The sequence below is a fragment of the Lutra lutra genome, chromosome 18 (genome assembly GCF_902655055.1).
Source record: "Lutra lutra chromosome 18, mLutLut1.2, whole genome shotgun sequence".
In the NCBI taxonomy this organism is placed as follows: Eukaryota; Metazoa; Chordata; class Mammalia; order Carnivora; family Mustelidae; genus Lutra; species Lutra lutra.
Window position 1 is genome coordinate 36808478 of NC_062295.1, and position 22906 is coordinate 36831383.

The window sequence follows — 22906 nt, forward strand, 5'->3', positions numbered from 1 at the left end:
ACTGAGCACTGTCTGGGGCTTTCTTTTAAAAACTGGCTCTGTTAGAAATGACCAAAAATTGGGGCACCTGGGTGGCTCAGTGGGTTAAGCCTCTGCCTTCGGCTCAGGTCATGATCAGGTCCTGGGATCAAGCCCCGCATTGGGCTCTCTGCTCAGTGGGGAGCCTGCTTCCTCCTCTCTCTGTGCCTGCCTTTCTGCCTGCTTGTGATCTCTGTCTGTCAAATAAATAAATAAAGTCTTTAAAAAAAAAAAAAAAAGAAATGACCAAAATTTTTTGACTTTTAAGAATTACAGAACGCAGGCTTATAGGATAAACTCCTAAATAAACTGCAGAACAAAAGACTTTGCGCTTTCTGCTAATTACTGTATTAGCAGTCTAGAATCCTCCAGAACAGAATGCATTTTGGACAGACAAATTCTCTGAAGAGATAATCCTCTGCTCCTGTGGAAAATTACTGACTTTGAAATTTTCGCACATTTTTAAAGTTAATTTATTAAAAACACATTTTAACCTCCGTGGCCTCGTCGGTGACTATGAACAAAATGAGATTACCATTCTGAACTAGTAAAAGACGAAGGCAGAGTTGTAATAAAAATGGACAAAATTACTGATGAGAAAAAGAGGTACGAATGCGTGCATCAAATCTCCACGTGTCAGAGTTACGGTTCAGTCCCTTAGAGGCAAGAGGGGAATCAGAAGACCAGAAACTCGAAGGATTAACCATCTGCGAACATGGGCTGAACGTGCTGCTAGGGTTTGCCGAGCTTGCGGGAGGTGCCTGAAGGCAGTGCCGGAACCGGACGTCCCAGGGATGCTGACCGCACATGCACAGGGAGGAGGGGACTATTCAAACAGCCATGTCACCTGCGGGTCCTGGAAGGCAGGAGGGGACACTCACGCTCTCCTCTGCCACCACACACTCAACAGGGCAGAGGCCCAGATCAATCTCACAGGCCACACCAGAAATGCTTCCACGTGTGGTTCTCACCCTCCCGGACCTTCCAGATTAACAGGGCAGGAAGGGGGGAGGGGAGGAGAGCACTAAGTCTAGAAAATACACAATTACAAACAACACTAATACCTTGAAAAAATGCAGAGCCTGCAAACAACGAGTGCCCCAACTGGGCCTGAGGAAGTGACGCTGGAACGACGTCACAGAAGAAGCTGGGCTGAGGACGAGCTGGCTGGACAGCAGGCAGGCAGCAGGGACACTGCAGGGCCTGGCTGCTGAGAAGTCGCGGGCCTACACCAACACAGACGTTAAGGAGCCGTGGACGTTCAGACAGGCAAGAGGGGTAAAAGGAGGCCAATCCAGAGAGGAGAGGGAAAGGGAGTGCTGGGGCTGGGGAGGGAGTGTCCAAGGGGGGGTGGAGCTGCCGGGGCGGGGTGGGGGGGTGGGGGGGATGGCTTCTGGGCCTGGGGTGGCAGGCACGCTGCCCCCACTGGGGGGCTCAGTCTGTGCCCCCACCCCCGCTCGGTTAAAGCTGCCCAGTGAGGCCCCATCTCAAATCTCACTGGCATTTGAAAAACAAATTAAAAAAAAAAAATCTACTTTAGAAAAATTAAATTCTTGGGCTGATGCAAGTTCGTAAATCAAAGTATTAGGAAGGATCTTACAGGAAGGGGCAGTACATGAAACAGGGGGAAGAGAAGCCGTTCTGCCCGCCTCCAGGTGAAGCTGGAGGGTTCCTGGGACAGTCCGACACCCTGGCCCAGAGAGAGAAGTGGACGTCGGTCTTGTGTGTTAGAGGGAAGCACCCCTCCTGCTGCGAGCCCCTGCCCAGGGCATACCTACAGGAGTCCACGGGCCCCTGCACACAGAGGACACAGACAGGGACAGCCCCTCGCTCCTCCCTGCGGTCCTGTCAGGCCGGTCAGGCTCTGTCCCACCTGCTGCTCCCTGTCACTGGCCCGCCTGCAGGCCCCCTCAGAGAGCCCCAGAGGGACACCGTCCATGTGGCTCCAGCCTCCAGGCCTTTAGAGTTCACATCCTCTCACCCCAGTGGCTGGGTCACCTGTCTCTTTCGGCAGACAGTAACCAGGGCCAAGGACAGCCCTGGCACGCACAGGGCTCCCAGCAGCTGGGAGATCCATTCTTTGGGCTCCATCTGGAGCCAGGGCCCAGGTCTCCCGGGTGCGAGTGGGGTCGGCAGGGAGATAGGCGGCAGAGCTCACCTTGTGCCCCAGGGCCTGCAGGCAAGGGGAGGCGGTGGGCCAGGGCAACAAGCACGCACGCTCTCTCCAGCATCAGTCGGGGGGGGGGGGCTTTGGCCACCCCGCCGCCTCCCACAGGCCCAGCAAAGCGGCAGCAACTGCAGACCACGGCGTGAGTGGGAGAGCTGCTAACTTGGGTCCCCAACGCTGGCCTCTGCTGTGATACCTGGACCCCTCCGCGGCGGTCTGCACCTCGGCTCATCAGTCTCCAAGCAGGGGTCCCCATCACTCACAAAGGACTCAGGATCCTTCGAGCCAAGACGCTTCCTGCTTCCTGTGCCGTCACCAAGCCTACAGGGGCAGGGTCTGGACCCTCCACAACCAGCTGTCGGGGGGATTTAGCCCCACGGTCTTTTACCGAGCGAGCAGCCTCCAAACACATATCCCAAACACAGAGACAGATGCTCTCAAAACAGCCACAAGCCCACACACATACCTTTTCCCTCCACGGGGAGGTTTTCCGTACTCACAGACACGAGCGGGGCTCAGCTCCCAGGCACAACCCACGTGACTACTGCCTGCTGCTCCCCGCTCCAACCCCCAGATGAAACCATGGCTGCGACTGTACTTTCATTCATCGTTCCTGGAAAGATGAGCTGAAAATGTCTCCAGAGTCCGGAAGGGCCTTCCCGCTGTCTGGGCAGAGCTCTGATTCTCGGGGAGCAACAGCCCCTGCCTGGGGGGCTCACACCAGCTCATGAGCTTTCCTTACAGAAGCTTCTATCTTTGACACACAGAAACAATCATTCTTAATTCTTAATTCTGTCCCCAACGTTCAGGTGTAAAAACCCACCCTTGTCTATGGGCTCCATACATCTTGTACACATTCTCTTTCCTCCTGTACCACGAGTCTAGGCACGGCTGGAAAGCCCTGGGCGAGGTGAGGACCCCAGGTCCGGGAGAGGGGGCATCCCTCAGGGGCTTTGGGGAGTTGTGTGTACACACACACACACACACACACACGTCTCCCACACACTCAAAGCCAGCCTATCACCAAGCCCTGCAGACTCTACAGACCTCTCCCCAGGGCCAGGGTCAGCACTCTGGTCCCTGTGCCTGAGTGTGACCTCCCAGGGGGCCCTGCTGGGCTTATCACTCCTCTCCTTCAAACCTTGCCGGGAGCCCTTGAGGTCACCTCAATTTCTGGATTCCCCTATCAGCGGGCCTTCCCCCTGTCACTTCAAGCCACTGCACCTGTGGGTCCCACTCCCAGGAAAGTCCCCATGCTTGACGCTCCCCATCAGGAGCTCCTGCTCGCAGTTTAGATCTGAAAACAGCATTTCCCCAGAAGGGTCCTCCCATCCACCTGAAGAACATGTCCTCTGGTTCACTCCTTGCACTAGCAGAAATGACACCACATGCTCCTCTCTGTGATTATGACGTCCCCCCGATTCACAGAGGCGAGGAGCGAGTCTGTCCTGCTCCGTCTGCTTTTCCAGCTCCCACGGCACCAAACGCACAGGGAGTGCCCACTTGCAATGAAAGGAACATCGAAGGCCTTAGGAGCCACCTGGGCATGGGGGTGTGGGGGGGGGGCGCGGGGGGGCATCTTCCCAACTCTGTTTAGTTTCCACATGGGGATACTGCGGGTGGGCCCAGGGGAGACAAGCCTGGGAACGCACCTGGGAGTCTCCCCAGACCAGGTAGGAGCAGAGCAGGCCTAGATGCACTGGCTGAGACACGGAGGGGCCCCCCCGCAAGCTGGCGCGCATGTGGGAGTGCTAGAGGGGCTGACAGGAAGCCGGGGAAGGAGGGGACGAAGGAGAGGCAGGAGGCAGGCTGCAGAGCGGGGAAGCACGGAGGTCCAGGTACCTAAGCCATGGAGACACAGGCACAGGCCTGTGTCTCGCGGTGTCACCTCTGAAGCCGTCTTCTGGAGAAGTGCAGAATGCACACGGCACGACAAGGAGACTCGCAATGCCCCCGCCCTGACCACTGAGACAGAGAGCCGGCTCTGCACCGGGCACCGAGAGACAGAACGAGGGCTCCGTGCCTCTGGAGAAGGGACAGAGACACCGTGGTAAGGTCACCTTGACGTGATGCTTCTCCACTGAGAGTACATGGCGAAATGTGAACGAGGGTCCATTCTCCATGGGCCCCAAGCACACGCTGGATCATCTTCTGTACTTGTCTGTACCGTCAAACACCTGGACGGACAGACCGATCACGGAACCACATCTGCCTTCCATCCCGTTCTTGCTGCTTCTCTGTGGACTGCCACAGGGTGGAGCAGGCTGATGGGAGGAGGCCAGCCTCCCTCTCAGCCTCCTGAGTGAGCCGGGGTCTGAGCCCCACCAAGGTCATTCAAACCGATTCAAGAGAAAGCCCGAGCTGTCTTTTTACATCCCTACCCTCTGGGCAAGCAGCTCAGAGAAAATCCCGACAAATCTGCTCAGATTGTACCTCTCAGGAGCTGGGAGGGACCCCGGCCGCCCAAGCCCGTTCTGCAGCTGTCCTCAGCGACACCCCGTCAGTGACTGGCGCCTCTGCTGGAAGTGGGGACCAGGCTACCCCACTGGGATTGGTTCCAGACTGGGGTACGGCCTCCCGGCCACTTCTGACACCCAGATGCCGCACAGATGGTCACAATGATGGCAGCGACAGTGATGATGCGGGCTTGTGGAGAGAGCACCCATGCACCACACGCCAAGCTAGCACTCTGGCACACCACCTTTAGTTCTCATAAATACCCAGCCAAGTGGGCAGTGTGCCCATTTTACAGATGAGGAAAGGGGAGCTTGAGGTCAGGGCACCTGCCCAAGGGCACCCAGCTGGGGGGGGTGATGACAGGCCTTTTATTATTTTTTAAATTAAATTTTAAAAAGGATTTATTGATTTATTTTAGATAGAGTGTGCGTATGAGCAAGGGTGGGAAGGGACAGGGAGAGAGATAGCTCCCCGCTAAGCACAGACCAAAAGCAGGGCTGGATCCCAGGAGCCTGGGATCCCGACCTGAGCTGAAATCACGCGTCAGAGGCCTCACCTACTGACTGCCCAGGCACCCCAGACGCACACCTGCTAAACGCTAAGCTTCTGTCATTTCTGATCACTGTCTTCTGCCCCGCTGCTTCTGCATTCAGACCTCTTCTGTTGGCGTCTTTATTCATTCTGCCACCAATTTATAAAGTGTCAACCACATGCCCCGCCTGGGATCACCGGGTGGCGCTGGGTTACAGCGGTAATAAGAAAAAGGCCGTCCTGCCCCGACACCAGTGCGGGTCTGCGCAACAGACTACCAGCCCTACGGTCAGTGGGACCGTGAGACCAGGGGCGCTGGGGGCGTGCAGCCCACAGGACGCACCTCGGGGAGAAACCAGGGAGCTGCCCTAGGAAAGGGGCTTCTGATCAGCAAAGCCACACTGACTCGGACATGAAAGCCCTCCTTGTAGGGCTGGGAACAAGAACAGAGCCCACCACCATGGGATTTACTCCGTGGTATCTGGAGGTTCTAGCAAGTTCAACAAGACAACAACAAGGAATGAGATTAAAAACAACAACAACAACAACGAAACATCGGAAAAGAGACAAAACTGTCATGTGTGGATGAAAATCTGACCTAGAAAATGCATGCAAAAAAGTTAACTTAAAAGACTGTTAGGGGAAATGGTAGCTGTGACTGGATACAAAATAAATATTTTATTCCGGCACTGAATGGCAAAAATTACTTATTAACTACAAAAAGAAAAACAGTAACCATTGGGTGGAGAAGCTACCACCAATACCTAAAGCAAGCGATTCCCGTGAACTCTGCCGGGAAGGGCAGCTGCGCCTCGCCTGGAGAGATGCCAGAGGAGGGTGGGCGCCCTCCCACCCCGCATTCCAGCCCCAGGTCCCCACCCCCAATCTCAGTAGCCCAGCATGACTCTCTCATCAGACCAATCTCATTCCAGAAGCATCTGATAAAACAGCTGTCCTGCTCTGTTTTTTTAAATGTCAAGGTCAATACAGAGAAAGACCAAGGAACTGTCCCAGAATAAGGAGACCACAGAGCTCCACGCTGGACAGGATGACGGACGCTGCAAGGATGCCCCTGGGGCAGGTGACAGCCCTGGTCCCCGAGGGGGCTGACAGCCCTGTCCCCCGGGTGGTGGGTCAGAGAGCAGCACCACAGTGAGGTCCGGTTTCCTCAACTCTGTTACCAGGCTGTGGTTATGGAAAACACCCTTATCCTAAAGAAACACAGACTGTAGTAGTAAGGGAAAAGGGGGTGCAGTACATTTAACCGACTCTTACGTAGCACGTACGCATGCAGGGAAATAGTAAAGCAAATACAGTGGAATGTTAAAAATGGGTGAATCAGGGCCGAGGACAGGAGTTATTTGAACTAGTCTGAACGAGTCTGGCAACTTTTCTGGAAGCTTGAAATGTTTTCAAAGTGTAAAATTTTAAAACTAAATTGGTATCATAAAGCCCATACCAAAAAAAGGAGAAAAGAAACACACACACACACACACACACACACACACACACGTACACACACACACCCCACCTTTCCTACATGGAAACACTAACCCTTTAGAAAATAAGGAAAAAGATCCCATTCAATATTGACCATCCCCAAAACAAATATATAAAACGCCTGAAATTGAGCATAACATATTAAGAAACATAGAAGCTCCATACAAAGAAAACCATAACATAAGGGTGGGGATTAACCCCAGTAAAAAGCATCATTGGCAGGGAGGAAAGTGTATGCGTTAGAGCACGGGTTGTGGGGGAGGCACACACCGTTTCTATAAAGGGCCAGACACTAAGTAAATTAGGTTTCCAGGCCACACAGTCTGTCTCAACTAAGCAGCCACAGACCACGTAAACAAAGGGTGTGGCTGTGTTCCCATAAAACTTTATTTATACAAACCATAGTCTGGCGGGCCTGGGCCCACAGGGTGCAGTTTGCTGCCCAGACTGAACGGTGCTGAGACTGGCTAAGTGCTCTCCAGAGCCTTTCCTCTTCTTCCTGGACACACGGCCCTCCCCTGGAGTGGTCGTGGCCTCCGCTCTGATCACGGGCACACGGGCACAAGTGGGATTTGCCACTTCCAGGCCCGGCCCACCAACACTCCCCCACACAACCCTCCTACAGCCTGGAGAGTCACGTTACCAATGGTGGGCTTACCAGTTGGTGCCGGCTGGGTCGCTCATTTGCCACACGAAAGACACATTTTCTGACCACTGACTGGAAGCACTGATTTGGGACTAACTGTGAGCCAGATGCTGGAACTGATCTATTACCACTAGCAGCAGCCACAGAAGATTGTGTCTGTAAGTCAACATCCAGTCAATATACGCTGCGTGTCCTCCAAGTGCCACGCACTCCGCCGGCCCCAGGAATACAACATGCCATGGAGAGCTCAGCCCTGCCCCCACTCCCTGCAGGGGAGGACACGACCCACAGTCACAACACAGAATGACCAGCCACAATGACCAGTGCCACCAGCTATGAGCAGGAGTCCACATACGCGCCACACGGGATAGACACACGATACTCATGCACTTCTTTATAAAGGAACTGCTCAAAAGGAATCCATCAATAACCAATATACATGGTAAATCAAGGGCTAGAAAGGGCCACAGAGTTTTTCAGAAAACTTCCTGCACCAGCAAATGTATCTCTTCTCTTTATTACCCCCAGGAACGATCTCTTAGGTCCCTTACTTCTTTCCTGGGGCTTCCAGAACTAGGGTAATAAAGGGGAAAATGAAAACTGCCCATTCTCCACTTATCTGCAGTTCAGAATAGTAGAAATTGAAGACAATGACCAGCCTCTTCGGCCAGAAGACGTTTCGCAAATACTTCGGCTGGCTACTTCCTCACCGCAGCCCGTGGAACAGCCGTGGGTCTGCCTGAGCCCCAAGCCCAGACCGGACCAGTTGGTCTTCCTCACCTTGAAGCATACTGAAGAAAAGAACACTTGTGCCTCGGAGGTGAATGGGGTAAACTGAGGCAGCAGCCACAGCCAGGGGCTGGGGATCCAGGCTTGCATGGCCGTCAGCACGTGTGGCTACTTAAACTTAAATGAACTTCCAGCTAAATATTAAAAACTGAGTTCTCAGCCACATTTCAAAGGCTCAGTGACCACACAGGACTAGAGCCACCATCCTGGACGGCTCAAAGAACATCTCTATCACTGCAGAAAGTTCTTGACTCTGTGAGATCTCCTATTGGCTAACCCAAGGGTCAGCAGGTGTGGAAAATCCATTCATGCAGCAATTTGCAGAGAAAAACACAATTGCTAAGAAAACGAGATACTCAGCAGTCTTCCCGCACACTGGGAGTGGAGGGAGGGCTATAAACATTCCTGGTTAATACGGAACCAACCAAAGGGAGGTGGATACTCTAAAGGGAAAGATGTTTTGCTCAGGCTGTGATGAGTCACCGTTCCCAGCTTCAGGGATGTACCTGCCAACTGACCGGATATACTCGTGTCCCCAAGGGCAGAGGAGGAGGTATACAAACTTCTGTTCATAGAACTTCACAGCTGGCAACCTGTTTGCTCTGCCATCAGATTCCCTGTTCACGTTCCTTCTAAATCAGCTCCAAGAGCTCATGGGGTTCCCAAGCTCCTTCTCACTGTGTTCCAGACACAGCTTAGTGGAATGGTACAGAAGGATCCTGAGCTTCACCCGTAAACTACAGTCAACTCATGTGATAGGAGGGAGTTTTCCTGGGAAGGCTGTCGATGGACAACTGGTGCTGGTCATTGCCTGTGCGTATGCGTGAACCCGAGTCACATGGGGCTCACCAGCACCGGGCGCGAGCAGCACTAACCATGGGCCGCACGGGCCCATCCAAAGTCATCACACACTGACCGCGCGCGCGCACGCGCACACACACACACACACACACAATATGAGATGTAAGCCAAATGATGTTATGAGGTACTAATAAGACCCATAATTACATCATATGACCTTTTTTTATTTCTATAAAAATATACCATCAACTCAACTTTTAGAGCAAATTTCAAAATTAAACTATACCAAAATTCTGGATCCTTTCAAAGATTTCTGTTTTCAAACATGATCTGAGTTTGACGGGGATCAAAATATGCTTTTCTGTATATAGTAAGACATACTGACATTAGAAGATCTGCATAATTCAATCAATATTTCCCCCAATGATCAATGCATGAAGTAACAAAACCATGCATGGGTAATCGAAGATGTATTCAAAATGCAAGACAGAGCAGTGGATTTTAACCTAACAGAGTACAAAAGCCCCCTGAGGACGCTTCAGACCCCACAGCACAAGTGACCGTTAAGTAACCACGGCCTGTCCAGTTCTGGTGCAGCATCAAGGAAGGGCATCAACCACCATCCGAAAGCCCATGGAAACAGCCGTCCCCCTGCCAGTTCAGGTCTACGGGAGGCTGGCTTTTCTCCCGATGCTGAACTGAAACCTATCACAACAGAGGAAAAGTACAAGCACCATGAGATCCCAGCTGTCCTCCACGAGCCAGACAGGAGAGACTTAACAAAAAACAAATAGCCCTATTCTCTCGTTCTCTGTTTTGGGAAATACAGTGATTTTATCACAAGAAATGATTTCTGAGATTTGTTTACTCCTGCTGTTTTTAATAGGTTCATAAATAAGTATATTTTAACTTCTTGGTTCTCATCTCTAATGCAGTGAGTGTAAGAGACAAACCGCACCCACATGTGAGCTCTCTGGGGTCCCCAGCAACGTGTGAGGGTGTGAAAGGGCTCTTGGACCCAAAACCTTGGGTCTTCCTGGAATAGACAAAGGCAGGGGGTGGCCAGGGGTAAGAGGTGGCAGGTCACCATTAGCGACATGGGGACCTGGGCTGAGGGGCCAGGCCGGGCCCGAGTGGGCTGGGGGCAGCTGCTGTGGCTTCCAGCAGGAAGGTGATGGTCTGAGCCCCGTTCTGCACACACGTGTGGACAGGGCAAGATCCCTCCCCCGTGGAGGAAATAATGCCCTTTCTGGGCATGGTTAAACATGTCACCAATGACTAAGGGGGAAGTTTCTTCTTCATCAAACCATGTATAAAACACGCATCTCTTCTCTGTGTGCCTCCTGGAAAGTATTCGTAGGAGAGAGAAGCCACACGTTTGCAATCAGCTCATGATTTAGTGCGGGAACTGCTATGTCCAAAGACAGGAGTCCTGCCGTCGGCCTCCCAGAAGTGGGGCTGCCGAGGCCCAAGGGACACAGGCCAGCTGCACCCGACGCCCCCACAGCCCCGGTCGAGGCTCCCAGGCCCCGGTCGAGGCTCCCAGGCGGCTTGCGGCACACCCTCGCGGCTTCCTTTGTATTTTCACAAAATACGTTTACACCCAGAGATTCCATTTTCTATCCTTTAAATCCATCAGGAACCTCTTACCAGAAAACCGGAAACTTGCAAAAGGCGAGAGAGCGGACTGAACATTAACCACATGAAACCTCCTAGCGAGTCACAATGCCAGGCCCTACTTCCAGGAAATCAAAGTAAAAGCATTTCTATAATCCTCTCATTTTAATATGAAATGCTTTAAATGTAGGGTAATTATGGAGATGAGACATTGCTGTAATTTGAGTTGTCACTAATTTACCAAGTTTATCCCCTGACATTCACAAGATGCAAAAACAGCAAATAGTAAATGACTGTATCTCCAAATCAAAAGCTTTCCTTTCATCTCAGCACATGATCTGAAACAGAGCTGTGTCTCTTTTTCCAAAGCACTAACCGTGAACATCGTTAAAACTCTACAAGATACCCTTGTAGCGTCCACCAACCATCTCCCTTTATTCACAAGAGGCTTTCCTAAATTATTATAATAAATATATAAATATATAAACATATAAATACATAAATTCAATTCAGCACACACATCGTGAGAGACCGATGTCTAAAATACCATATATGTTCTCCTGTAAGGGTGACAGGCCCGAAAAACCTCGGCGTGAACTGAATGCTGGACAGTGGCCCATATTTTCATTAACAAACATTCAGGGTCCTAGCCCCCAATTCACTACAGTCCCATAAATCCTCACAAAGGAAGCGACAGAGTAACTCTGGAAAATGTATGCGACCCACAGTGACTGTCAACGAGCAAAAAAACCAGGATAAAGGGTTTACTTAGCAAAAACGCACATGCCAGGTTTTGGCCATACTCCCCATACACGACGCGGCTGAACCTGCTACAGCTTCGTCTCCGTGTCTCCTGCTCCCAGGGTCCCGGTTTCTCCACGCGGCATTTCTCACTCCTCCAACTTCCACGTCCAAACGGGCACCAGACGGGAACGTTTCTTCCTCAGAGGCTCTTTGGGCTACTGCTCCTCTCTCCGGCCCCACACACCCCCACACACGGGTCCGCTGAGCTGACACCACCCGCTGCCCCCCGTGTAAACCCCGTGCAGCACAGGGCCCGCTCCCAGGCCGACGGCCACGGCCAGGTACCGCTGGCTGACTGCCGTCTTCAAGTCTGCGGCAGTTTCCAACGAATTTCAAAGTGACTTCAATCTGGTAACTACTTGTGTGACGGTTAGTAACTAATCCCATACTTTTTAAGGGACCGGTTGGAAGAGCACTGGGAAACCATACGAAACAAACTCATCTGCAATAAAATGCTGTGGGGGTCACAGTCACGTCCCATCGCAGTCCACGCACAGAAGCTATGATCCCTCCCACAGGTCACCCTCCACATGTCCTTCCTGGGGTGGAGCGCACCCACGCGGCCAAGGTGAACAGCTACAGTACGGGCAGTAATCACTTGATGGACCCAGGTGCTAACACAGACAGACAGACGTCTCTGTTTCCTGACAGACACACGCACTAGCGTCTATGAGGTGGCTTCTGGCCAAAAACACATCAACTCTGAGTCTGATCAAATCTCTGGGTCCCACAACTGATTTACAGTAAGCGTACACCAGGGGACCCAGTCCATAAACGCAGGGGGTGCGAACTCTACAGGACAGAGGACCCGTCTCTTCAAAGAGGAAGAAAAAAAGACACAGATGGAGCCTATAGATGACAAGAGATGTAATGACACCAACCGATCACGCTGTCTGATTTAGCTCCTGATCAGAACAAACGCGCCATAAGAAATCTGTGAGACAGCAAGGGAAATGCGAGTGCTAACCAGAAGTTTGATGACAGTAAAAAATTACAATTAACTTTTAAGGTGTGTTCATGACATTGTGGTTAGGTTTCTTTAAAAAAGGATCTTCGGAGTGCCTGGGTGACTCATTGGGTTAAGCCTCTGCCTTCGGCTTGGGTCATGATCTTGGGGGCCTGGGATTGGGCCCTGCATCAGGCTCTCTGCTCGGTGGGGAGCCTGCTTCCCCCACCCCTGCCCGCCCTCCATCTGCCTCTGCCTACTTGTGATCTCTATCAAATAAATAAATAAAATCTTTTTTTAGGGACGCCTAGGTGGCTCAGTTGGTTGGACGACTGCCTTCGGCTCAGGCAGTCAGATCAGGTCCCGGGATCGAGTCCCACATCGGGCTCCCAGATCCACGGGGAGTCTGCTTCTCCCTCTGACCTTCTCCTCGCTCATGCGCTCTCTCACTGTCTCTCTCTCAAATAAATAAGTAAAATCTTTTAAAAAAAAATCTTTTTTTAAAAAATAGGATCTTCATCTTTTACTGAAGTGTTTACACACGCAGAACGATGGGACATCTGTGACCAGCTTCCAGGTCGCCAGGGGGCTCGAGGAAAGATGAGTGGGGACAAAGGTAAAGCAAGCTAGGTCCCGACATGTTAACCGTTGATGATGGGGACGGTTACGTTCAAGTTCACTGCTCTATTCTCACGTTTGAAATTTTCGGTAACAGAAAGTGTTAAAAAAGAAAAAAAGAGCCATGCTCATCGCAGAAAGTCTGGGAAATGCAGAAAAGTAAAAAGAAAAGAAAGAATCCCATGACCTTACCACTCACAGAGGCTACCACAAACAGAAGTCTTGTTTTTACTATAATCAATCGAGTAGTTCACGTTTATTACAAACATGTTTAAAAAAAAAAAAAGGATACAAAAAAAAAAAAAAGGATACAAAAAAAAAAAAAAAGAGGGAAGAGCAAGTGAGGGGCCGTGTATGGGCCTGTTTCTGTGTAGTTCACATCCAACTCTAAATCTGACGGTATAAAGGACCACAGTCACACAGGAACCACACCCGCCCATGTACCCAGAGAGGGCGGGCCACACAGACCAGAGGAAAGCTGACTTGCCACCTCTGAAAACCACGTGAAATCGATGACATTGCTTCCTCCACACCCCCGGAAGCTGCAAATTCATTCAGTTAACTCATATATTCATTCAACAAACACAATTCAGTTGTGCACCTCCTGCCAGCCAGTTACTGTCCTGGGTGAAAGAGAGCTATTCTCGGCCCTCGGGGAGCTCGCAGGGTGGAAGAAATGCTAGACTCGGGGCCCAGAAGCCTTTGCTGAGTCAAGTCAGGTGGGGGCTGAGTTATAACGGATGTGCACTCCCTCCCTGGGAGTGTCCAGGACAGCAAGATCAGTTCTGAATGGATCACAAGGAATGGTCTTCCCGCCAATAATTAAAAAATACTGATCTTTGGGGAAGAACGTACTTGCAGTAATAAATGGGGGTAAATTCTGGTATTCATCTTAAACACACGCTTTCTGCAGTAGGAAAGAAGAGGGAGGAAAGACATCGTGGGAGCTGTCCCTGGGAGTGGGCAGTGCGAGCGATGCCTCTCAGGACGGACGTCACCTATCAGGAACTGGCATGCATATCATCACAACGCTAACAGAACAAAACAAAAACTTCAAGGCTCATGAACCTCACTCCACTAAATCCAAGCATAGCAAGTCCATGAAATGCCCAGTACAACAGGAATTTTTAATTTATGGGGGCCGCCTGGGTGGCTCAAGCCATTAAACGTGTGTCTTTGGCTCAGGTCATGATCCCAGGGTCCTGGGATCGAGCCCCACATCAGGCTCCCTGCTCGGCGGGAAGCCTGCCTCTCCCTCTCCCACATTCCCTGCTTATGTTCCGCTCTCGCTGTGTCTCTGTAAAATAAATGAACAAAATCTTTAAAAATTAATTAATTAATTTATGGTAAAGAAATTTACCATAGCTTCAAACTATCATAATCATAGCTTCAAACTTCATAATCAGAGCTTCAAACATTAAAGGCAAAACCACGTACCAACGTCTGAGAGGAAATGGACCGTAATTACTACCCTTCTTTAAAAGCCAGTAATGAATTTCCCACTTTGGAGTAACAAAAACGTACACATTCAACTTCCTTGCACTAAATTCAGTAAAATTTCTTGATTGCTTTCTATGTGATAGGCCAAAGAGCCTTGACCCAGCGCTAGAAAAGCAGTTTACAACAGCCCACTCCACATACAGGACTACTCAGGTTTACACTCTCCAAAACAGAAAAAACTGTAAGCTAGCTCCAACCGCTAAACGCACAGGTCAACAGGCTCGGCCAATTTTCAGAAGGAAGCAGGAGGAGGGAGACACAGATGCCCCCTGAATGGTTCTCCTTCTGCCCGGTCGTTCTGTTCTCATGCATTTTACATCACTGCCTACGTGGAGACTGCTCAGAAGCCCAGCCGAAGGCAAACACAGGCACAGTGGGGCAAAGAACGTGGTCAGAGAGCAGTGAAGGGCTCAGGTTGTCGGCCACCCAGAAGTCAAGCCCCTTGAACACAAACCAGCCGGGGGTCCACCAGCTCCCACGACACCATGTAAACGACGGACCTGGTACTGGCCTATTCAGAGGATGATCTGAGGCCTCGGCGAGCTGGCATTCCTTCCCCTCCAGTTAGAGAACAAACTATAGAGGGCACCAGATTCAGTAAGCTAGGCCCCAGTCAGGAGCTGACCTACACAGCAGGTGGGCAGGGAGCTCTAAAAATCCCACTGAATTATGGAAAAGTGCATTAGCGCAACAGGCCTCTAAGAGCCTGGGGGCAGGGCAGGGATGCGGCTGTTCTGCCTGTCACTTTCTCATCAGAGGAGTGGTTGGCCCTGAAATGTATTTAATGGCCCAGAACAGACACTGAGCAGGTTAGGAAAAGAGAACAAAGTAGTAACAAAAATAGGACAGAATAACTTTGTTACTCACCAAGCCCTGACTTCACCAAAATACATACCTTTCACCTTCATAAAATAAAGGTATGATGTCCCTCTCACACCCTAAACAGGAGTAAGTCATTGTTGAGGCTGCACTGGGAAACCAATGCATTATTTACAACCAAACACAGGGAGACCCTAGAGAGGGGAGAAGTTTACAGAAGCAAGCTTTGGTCGCTGGGAATCACCCCAGCAAAAATCCCCTGGACTCTCTCACAGAAGCATAACTAGATCATCAGAGACAAGCGTGGAACAGGAAACCCATTGGAGAAATATAAACACTAGTGAGGAGTTCAAGGCACTTACTACACAGAAACAGAAAGTGCCCAAAGAGGAAGCACAGTAGTTAAATAGGTCCTCTCCTGATCAACAGATCCTGAGAAAGCAAGGATCACCGGGCACAGTCCATGGCAGAGAAAAGCGGACACGGGAACCAGAAGACAAGGGAAAGTGAGTCAATGTCCCTAAAAGTACCCATGGGGCATCTGGGGCCCAGCCATCCCTAAGGCTGTTGGGGGCTGCCTTCTCCCTGCCCTGGCCCCCATGCCCTGCTGTTTTCCCTTCTGGCCCAGGAACCCCAGCTGTGCTAGGAAAGCCTGAGTGCTGGGTACCACTGTCCTGTCCCAGAAGCTTCATCTCCAGGGACACTGGAGAGACAGCACTTCCTGTCCTGGACGTCCGTTCCCAGCCCAAGTCACTGCCATTCAGACCTGAACCCCCACTGTGGGGAAGTGAGGGGGCACACCTCCGACACTGAAACCACCTGATGCTACCCTTTTCAGGAGTGCGTGCAGGGTCGACCCGGGATTCAGACCTGGTGGGGAGTGGGGCGAACCTGGGGACCCAGGCTGGCCGAGCCTCAGGGGTGTCCTCTGGTCCAGGCCTGGCAGGAGCAAAGGTGACCCTTACGGTTTAGGCCAGGCGGGGCCGGGAGACCCTCGGAGCCCAAGGTCCGGGCAGGCTGGAGGTCGGGAGTGGACCCCGGGTCCAGACTGAGCATGGATCGGACCTGGGTCGGAGAGCGTCCCTGAGGCCCCGGCTGGGCGGGGTCGGAGGCGTCTCGGGTGTCGGGCAGGGCAGGGCGGGGTCGGGCCAGGGCTTGGGGTGACCCCAGGATCTACCCAATCAGGTTACGGATCCAGGGGGTGGTTGGGCCCCGGGCCAGGGTGACCTCCGGGTCCAAGCCGGGTCAAAGGCCGAAAGCGACCCCGAGTCGGAGTTGGGCCGAGGGCCCTGGTGACCCTGGCGTCCAGGCCGGGTCAGGGATCCAGGGGGGGCCCGGGGTCCAGGCCGGGCGGGGGCCGTGGCACTCACTGTTTGGGCAGCTGCAGGGCGGGCGCGCCGCGCCGCTGGAAGGCCCCGTCCACGAAGACGCCGTTCTTGCCGAGGCAGCGCAGGTAGAAGTGCGGCTCCTGGAAGGTGAGCTGCAGGTGGCGCCGCGAGATGAAGCTGGACAGGCCCATGCTCAGGTCCACCGAGCCCTGCGACGAGTTGCGGCCGATGGTGACGCTGGGCTGCCGCATGAGGAACTCGAACTCACGGCCCTCAAGGCGCGCCAGCGCGGGCCCGGGGCTCCGACGCACCGAGGCGGCCGCCGCGGCCACCAGGGCCTCGCCCGCCGCGGCCCCCGCGCCCGGGCCCGCCGCCGCGCCGCCCGCGGCCCCCGCGATCGCGCCCCCAGCGCCTGCGGCCCCCGCGCTGCCCGCGATCGCACCCGGCAGCGGCGGCGGCGGCGGCGGCGGCGGTGGCGGCGGCGGCGGGGGCTGGGCGGGCGGTGGCGGCGACGGGGCGGCGGGCCCGGGCGCCGGGGCCGCGGGGGCTGCGGCGGCGGGGAAGGCGGCGGCAGCGGCAGCGGCGGCGCACAGCACGGGGCTGCAGGGCGCCGAGCGCAGCGCCAGCAGGGCGCGGGCCCCGCTGTCCTCGCCGACTTCGGCCATGTTCGCGCAGCTCCGAGCGGCCTCCGGCGGCGGCGCGGCGGCGGGGGGCGGGGCTCCGCGGGGCGCGGGCGGGCGCGGCATCCCGGACCGGATCTCTGCGGAGCGGAGCCAGTGGCCGAACGAGCGCGCGCCCCCTCCCGCCGGCGCTCCCGGGGCGAGCCGGGGAGGTGTCCACGCCGGCCGGCGCGCTGCCCTAACCCCGCCGCCGCCTCCGGCCCCAGCTGCCGCCTCGTCCTGGAGGGGTCGCGGAGGGGAACCCCCGAAAGTCTCCCTGGAAAGTTTTGCTCCAGGCTCCCTGGGGACAGGAACCAGTGACCTCAGGAGTCTCTGGGCCGGACTCGCTTCCTCCCTCGGCCCACCCTAAACAGAGGTCACACTCACTCGAATGAACGGTTTTCGAACTGTAATTGAAGTTTGTCAAAAGATGCTTGTGATCCCTAATGCCCCGTGTGTCTTTCTAGAGTCATTTATTCACTCAACAAACAGCCAGCTCAAATCCCGCGGCCGCACTCTGGGCACCAGCCACCGCCTCGCCCTTCAAACCGCTGACCGGCTGGCTCATGGGGAGCCAGATGCCGGGCCAGTGGGGCATCGGGGCTTGGATCCTTTGGTGCTCCAGTGTGCTGATCAGGCCTTCCCCCTTCAGCCGGTCCGGTCCGGTAAGAAATGTGGCGAGTCCTGCAAGGCATTGCTGGGTGGTGGCCTGTGAGTGTGCGGGGAGATGGGGCCCCCAGGGTGGGAAGCTTGTCTGCTTACTCACTTTCCCCTGGACCTGCAGTCCATATTGGGCCAATCATCACCTGAGCGAATACACAGAGACAGACAGAGATAGGCAAATGTTGGGGGGGGGGGTGTTGGTCAAGGAACATATTTTTATGAAAAGCTGTAACAAGAGAACCTACTTGACAGAGGGAGGAGGACAGTAAAAACGGGGTCAGGGATCTCGTCCCTAAGGAATGACACAAGTCCAAGGTTGATCTGTGGGAAGAGGGGCTGGGGTCTGGGGGATGGCATTCCAGCCATGCAACAGCACATGTTAAGGAAGGGAGCGGGGCACCTTTGGGGGGATTGACGGGTCCCTGGGGATGGAAGCGAGAGTGACCAGGTCAGCTGAACCCGATTAGGGCCATTTGGGTCATGTCCGGGTTTAGGTCTTGTTCTACTCGCCACAGAAACCAGTGAGGGGTTACTGGCAGGCCCACCAGCTGGTATGTGGAGTCTGGATCAGAAAGGGGTCAGTGACCATGGGTGGCTGGTTGGGAAGCTGGTGGCCCAGGCAAGGGGGTGTTGGAGGAGTGAGGTGGACAGACGTTGGGGGATTTGGGCAATGCTTACGTCACCCAAAGGCATTTAGAAACACTCTGGTGTTAAGGAGGTAGAATGGGGCAGTCACTCGAGAAAACAGGATGGCCCTTCTTCAAAACATTAAACATAAAGTGGCCACACGATCCAGCAATGAGACTTCTAGGTATAAAGCCAAAAGAACGGAAAGCGGGGTCTTGAAAAGGTATTTGTACACCCACATTCAGAGCAGCATTATTCACAACTCCCAAAGGCGTGAGCCAAAGTTCCATCGACACACGTGGGATACACAGGCAAGGGAATATAGCTCAGCCTTGAAAAGGAAGCCGACTGACACCACGTGGAGGAAGCTCGCAGCCACAGAAGGACACGTCCTGTCCTGAGAGTGGTCAAGGTCTTAGACACGGGCATTGGAAGGGTGGACCTCAGGGGCTGGGTGGAGCGGTGGAGAATGGAGAGCTAATGCGGACAGAGTTTGGGTTTTGCAAGATAGAGAGGTTTTGGTGCTGAATGGTGGTGATGGTTGCCCAGTGCTGTGACTGTACTCAACACCACCGAACTATACACTTAAGATAGTTAAGCCGGTGAAATTCACGTGGTCTATTTTACAGTGGTATCTATATTTTTAAGAGCAAGGGATTTACATGCAACCTCCAAGTTTCTTTCTTCTGGCTCATCTGAGGGGACTTCTTGCATTTTAATGCCAGGTCTGTTTGAGGACAAGTGGTCCATGTGTACCTCCAGGCCCTTCTGGACTATGACACATGAAGACTTACGCACAACCTAAGCTATAGGAATCTTTTCCCGAGGACCAAGAACCTGCGTGTGCTAACACCAGGAGCTCACAGGGCTGACGCCGGGTGACCTTGCTAAGTCCAGAACCCCATCCTTTGCAATTCCTCCCTCCAACAGCCAGCTGCTCGATATACTGACAGAGTCAGCAGAGGGCACAAGGAAAGGGCCAGTAAGGACCACTAAAGACAGTGGGTTCTTCTTGTTCTGTCCTGGTCTAGAGGGCATGCTGAACCTGGTCCAGAAAGCACACACTCAAGAAAGGAGCAATGAACGGCTGGCCGGGGAGAGCCTTGTCAACCTTTGGGATCCAAGATACGCAGGCTCTTACCCTGTTAGAAGCCTCTGGAGCTGGCTGCGGAAACAGGAAGGAACAGAAGTTAACTCCAAGGCACTAAACCATCGACAAGTAGGCCGAATTGGGAGGTGACCATTAAGGCTGTGTTAGAAAGAGGCAGTGAGCTATCTGGAGAACGAGCTCATTGAAAAAAAAAAAAAAAAAGAAAGAAAAGACAAAACATGGGAACACATTATTTCTCCAAGAAGATACACCAATCACAGACAAGCACAGGAAAAGATGCTCAACTTCATTGTTTGTTAGGAGCCAGTTAAAAAGACAAGATATTACTGGACACCTATTAAAATTACTTAAAGGAAATGATGAAACCATCTGTCGTTGCCAACGAGGAGGGGCGGCAGGGCCCCCGACATAGCAGGTGTTTGAGAAAATGGTCTGGCAGGTTCTCGTGCGGGTCAGTAGACTGACCCGGTGGTTGGCAGTCCCATCGCTAGGCTTTAACCCAAGTGAAACAAAACTTGTGTTGACACGAGGACCTGTACACAAATACTCACCACCGAGCACTGGAAACACCCCAACCGCCCAGATGAACCTCAGCCGGGAAAGGGGTAAACAAACCGCCGTACAGTCACGTGATGGGCTTCGCGGCCCCAGGAAAAGGAGCAAAGTGTGGAACGACACGGAGGAACCCCCCCCAATGCCCTGCGTGTGCTTTCTCTTATAAGACATTCTGGGCGAAGTACAACTCGAGAAATGGAAGCAGGTGAGGGGGGGCTGGGGGGCTGGGGGGCTGGGGAGAGGCTGAGCATAAAATGACACGTGGGAATTTTTTTTGGCGGGGGGGGGGGGGGGGGGGGGGGGGGGAGGGGGCGGTGATGGTGGTGGCGACTGTGTGACTCTGTGTATCTGTCCAAAGTAGCAAAACTGTACACTCAGAAAAGTGAATTTTACTGTATGTAAATAGTGCCTTTTTACAAATTAAAACAACTCTACAGAGCTTGTGTTTACAGACCCCCGTCAAGGATTAAGAACCAGGTTGCCCAATTCAGAAGCCACAAGCCACGACTGGCTGTCTATGTATATTCTAATTAAAATGAAGGAAAATGAAACTTTCCGTTCCTCGGTGGGCATGGGCCCTGTGTCCAGTGTGGGATCTGGACAGCTGCGTGGCTGCTGTGCTGATTGATGCAGATAAAGAACATTCCCATCATTGCAGAGAGTTCTACTGGCTGCTCCGAGGGTGGGGTGAGGCTGGGCTGCTGGCTTCTGGTTGCTCCTCTCTTTATCTTCCAAAGTCCGGATTCATGCCCTGCGCAGAGAAGCTGCACAAAACCCACAAAGAAGGGACGGTGGGGGGCCCCAGCAGCTCTGAGGGGTTTTCAACTTGGTCTTGGGGCAGATACGTGCAAAGAAGCAGAGCAGAGCCCCAGCATGAGACAGGAGGCTGAAGGAAACTTCAGCCCCGAAGCTGGCTGGTGGGGCCGAGGAGGAGAAGCCTCCGAGTCTGGAAGCTGCTGGTCCACACCAGCCTCATGGAGGGGTGGGAACTCTCTTAACATCTGTGGAATGCCTGGGGAACCCAGACCACTGTCTTCTCATCCTTTTCCTGTCTGCCGAGTGTCTCTTCCTGCTGCTGCCGTATCCTCCTGGGATCCTTCCTGCGGCCCCGGGGCTGCTTCCTGCCTCTTTGCTGAGTTCCGAGGGCCTCCCGTCACGCAGCCAAGGGACCTCAGACCCTTACTGGACAGGACTGCAAAAGACAGCCAGAGAGGACAGAGAGCGCGAGAGACAGAACAGTCCTCCATCGGAGCCCTGCCTTGCGGGTTTGAGACCACAGCCCAAGAACCCAACAGATGTGAGCCCTGCTGCGTGCAGAGCTCCCTGGGAGCAGGCTGACTTGTTTTTCTTTTACAGCCTACCACCCTGTCCTTCCTGAAACACCAGTTTGGGAAAAGCTGTGTCTGACTTCGGCAACACAGGAGGAGACCAAGGCTGGGGCGGAAAGTTCTCTTGGCAGGATACACTGGTGCTGGCACTTGGGAAAAGGGGCAGGCTGGGTGTGACTCATCAACTGCTGTGTGATCACTGGCTGCCACAGGCCGTGGCTTCCGTCAGAAACACACATGTCACCTCCTAGTTTCTGTAGGTCAGGGACTGGGGAATGATTTAGCCAGGCGGCTCTGGCTTGAGGGTCTCTGTCAAGATGTTGCTCCCCAGCTGGGGGACCTCCCCACAGGCGGGGTGAGGGCAGGGTGGCTGGCTTCCCTTAGGAGGACGCATCCAAGAGAGAGCAGAGGGAGGGCTGCACGGTCTCTGTATGACCCTCAAAAGCCCCACCCTGCCACGTCTACAACATCCCCGTGGTTACAAGGGCAGGCCAGCACCCCCCAGGGAGCGCTCTGGACGGACTGCAAGAGCACTGCACGATGGACATGCCCGGGGTAGATATTTTCTTCTGATCTTCACCATGAAGACCTGATGGGGTGGGGAAACTCATGAAAGTCTCAGGACCCCCCCAGGATTGAGACTTTTCAACTCCCAGACGTGTCCAGTGTCGTCGAGGGGTGGCTTTCCTGACCCCTGCGGGTTCCTCCGCTGCTTCCTGTTCTCGGGCTTGTGCTCTGGGCAGCTGTGACTCTCTGCGTCCACTGCCTGTCTCCTGGTGTGTGGACAGAGGTCTGCCCTGTGGCCTCGCTTCTCGGAGGGGTCTGAGAAGAGCCGTTCATTTCCCACGTGCTCGCCTTTCTCGCGCAGTGTGGACGGAACCATGACGTCTATGGCCCTGGCACGCGGGACTGGGAGGGGGAAGTGAGGATAAGTGATGGTTCAGCAGCTCTGTTTCTGCTTCTCAGCAAAGGTTTGAGTGTCCACCCCCACCGCAGACGGCTCAATCCCCTAAGAGCTCGAGTGCTAGCTCTTCTGGAGAGAGGTCTGAAGGGCCCCGTGGATCACCTCTGCACCCGGTGAACGGGGTCCCCCCAGCTTCCCCGCCTCAGGTCAGAGCCCGGACAGGGAAGCACTATGGCATGGCGATGCGGTGGCCATTCTAAGGGTTCGCGATCCCGGACACGTTCAGGAATGCGTGAGGGACAGCTTCCAGCCCCTGAGTTTCCAACATGCAGCCACCGGTCCCATGCAGCCACTGAGCGTTTGAAATGTGGCTGGTCCAGAGGTATGCTGAAAGTGTCAAGTACACTAGACAACGGATTTCAAAGATTTAGTTACAAAAAAGGCAACATATGATTAATACATTCATAGTTTTTATATGGGTTACAGTTTGAAATGATAATATTTGGGGCATATTTGGG

General features: G+C 53.5%; 1 protein-coding gene and 2 long non-coding RNA genes across 4 annotated transcripts in view; 2 read left to right on the forward strand and 1 right to left on the reverse strand.

The window, feature by feature from the left end:
* The window catches only part of FOXK1 (forkhead box K1), a 63408-nt gene extending 46202 nt beyond the window's left edge, over window positions 1-17206 (reverse strand). Inside the window, exon 1 of the mRNA XM_047712760.1 lies at window positions 16584-17206. Within this exon, the coding sequence (XP_047568716.1) occupies window positions 16584-17206 (623 nt within the window). The remainder of the gene's footprint in view (window positions 1-16583) is intronic.
* Window positions 1174-5706, forward strand: LOC125090227 (uncharacterized). Its single transcript, XR_007124251.1, has 3 exons — window positions 1174-1296; window positions 5296-5461; window positions 5605-5706. It is a non-coding gene; the product is annotated as an uncharacterized LOC125090227 (long non-coding RNA).
* Window positions 15603-22904, forward strand: LOC125090226 (uncharacterized). 2 transcript variants are annotated; one of them, XR_007124248.1, is made up of 3 exons: window positions 15603-15719; window positions 17668-17865; window positions 19139-22904. It is a non-coding gene; the product is annotated as an uncharacterized LOC125090226 (long non-coding RNA). The 2 variants fall into 2 exon arrangements; XR_007124250.1 differs by lacking the exon at window positions 15603-15719 and having other exon boundaries at window positions 17249-17865; window positions 19139-20361; window positions 20594-22904.
* The last annotated feature ends 2 nt before the right edge of the window (window positions 22905-22906 follow it).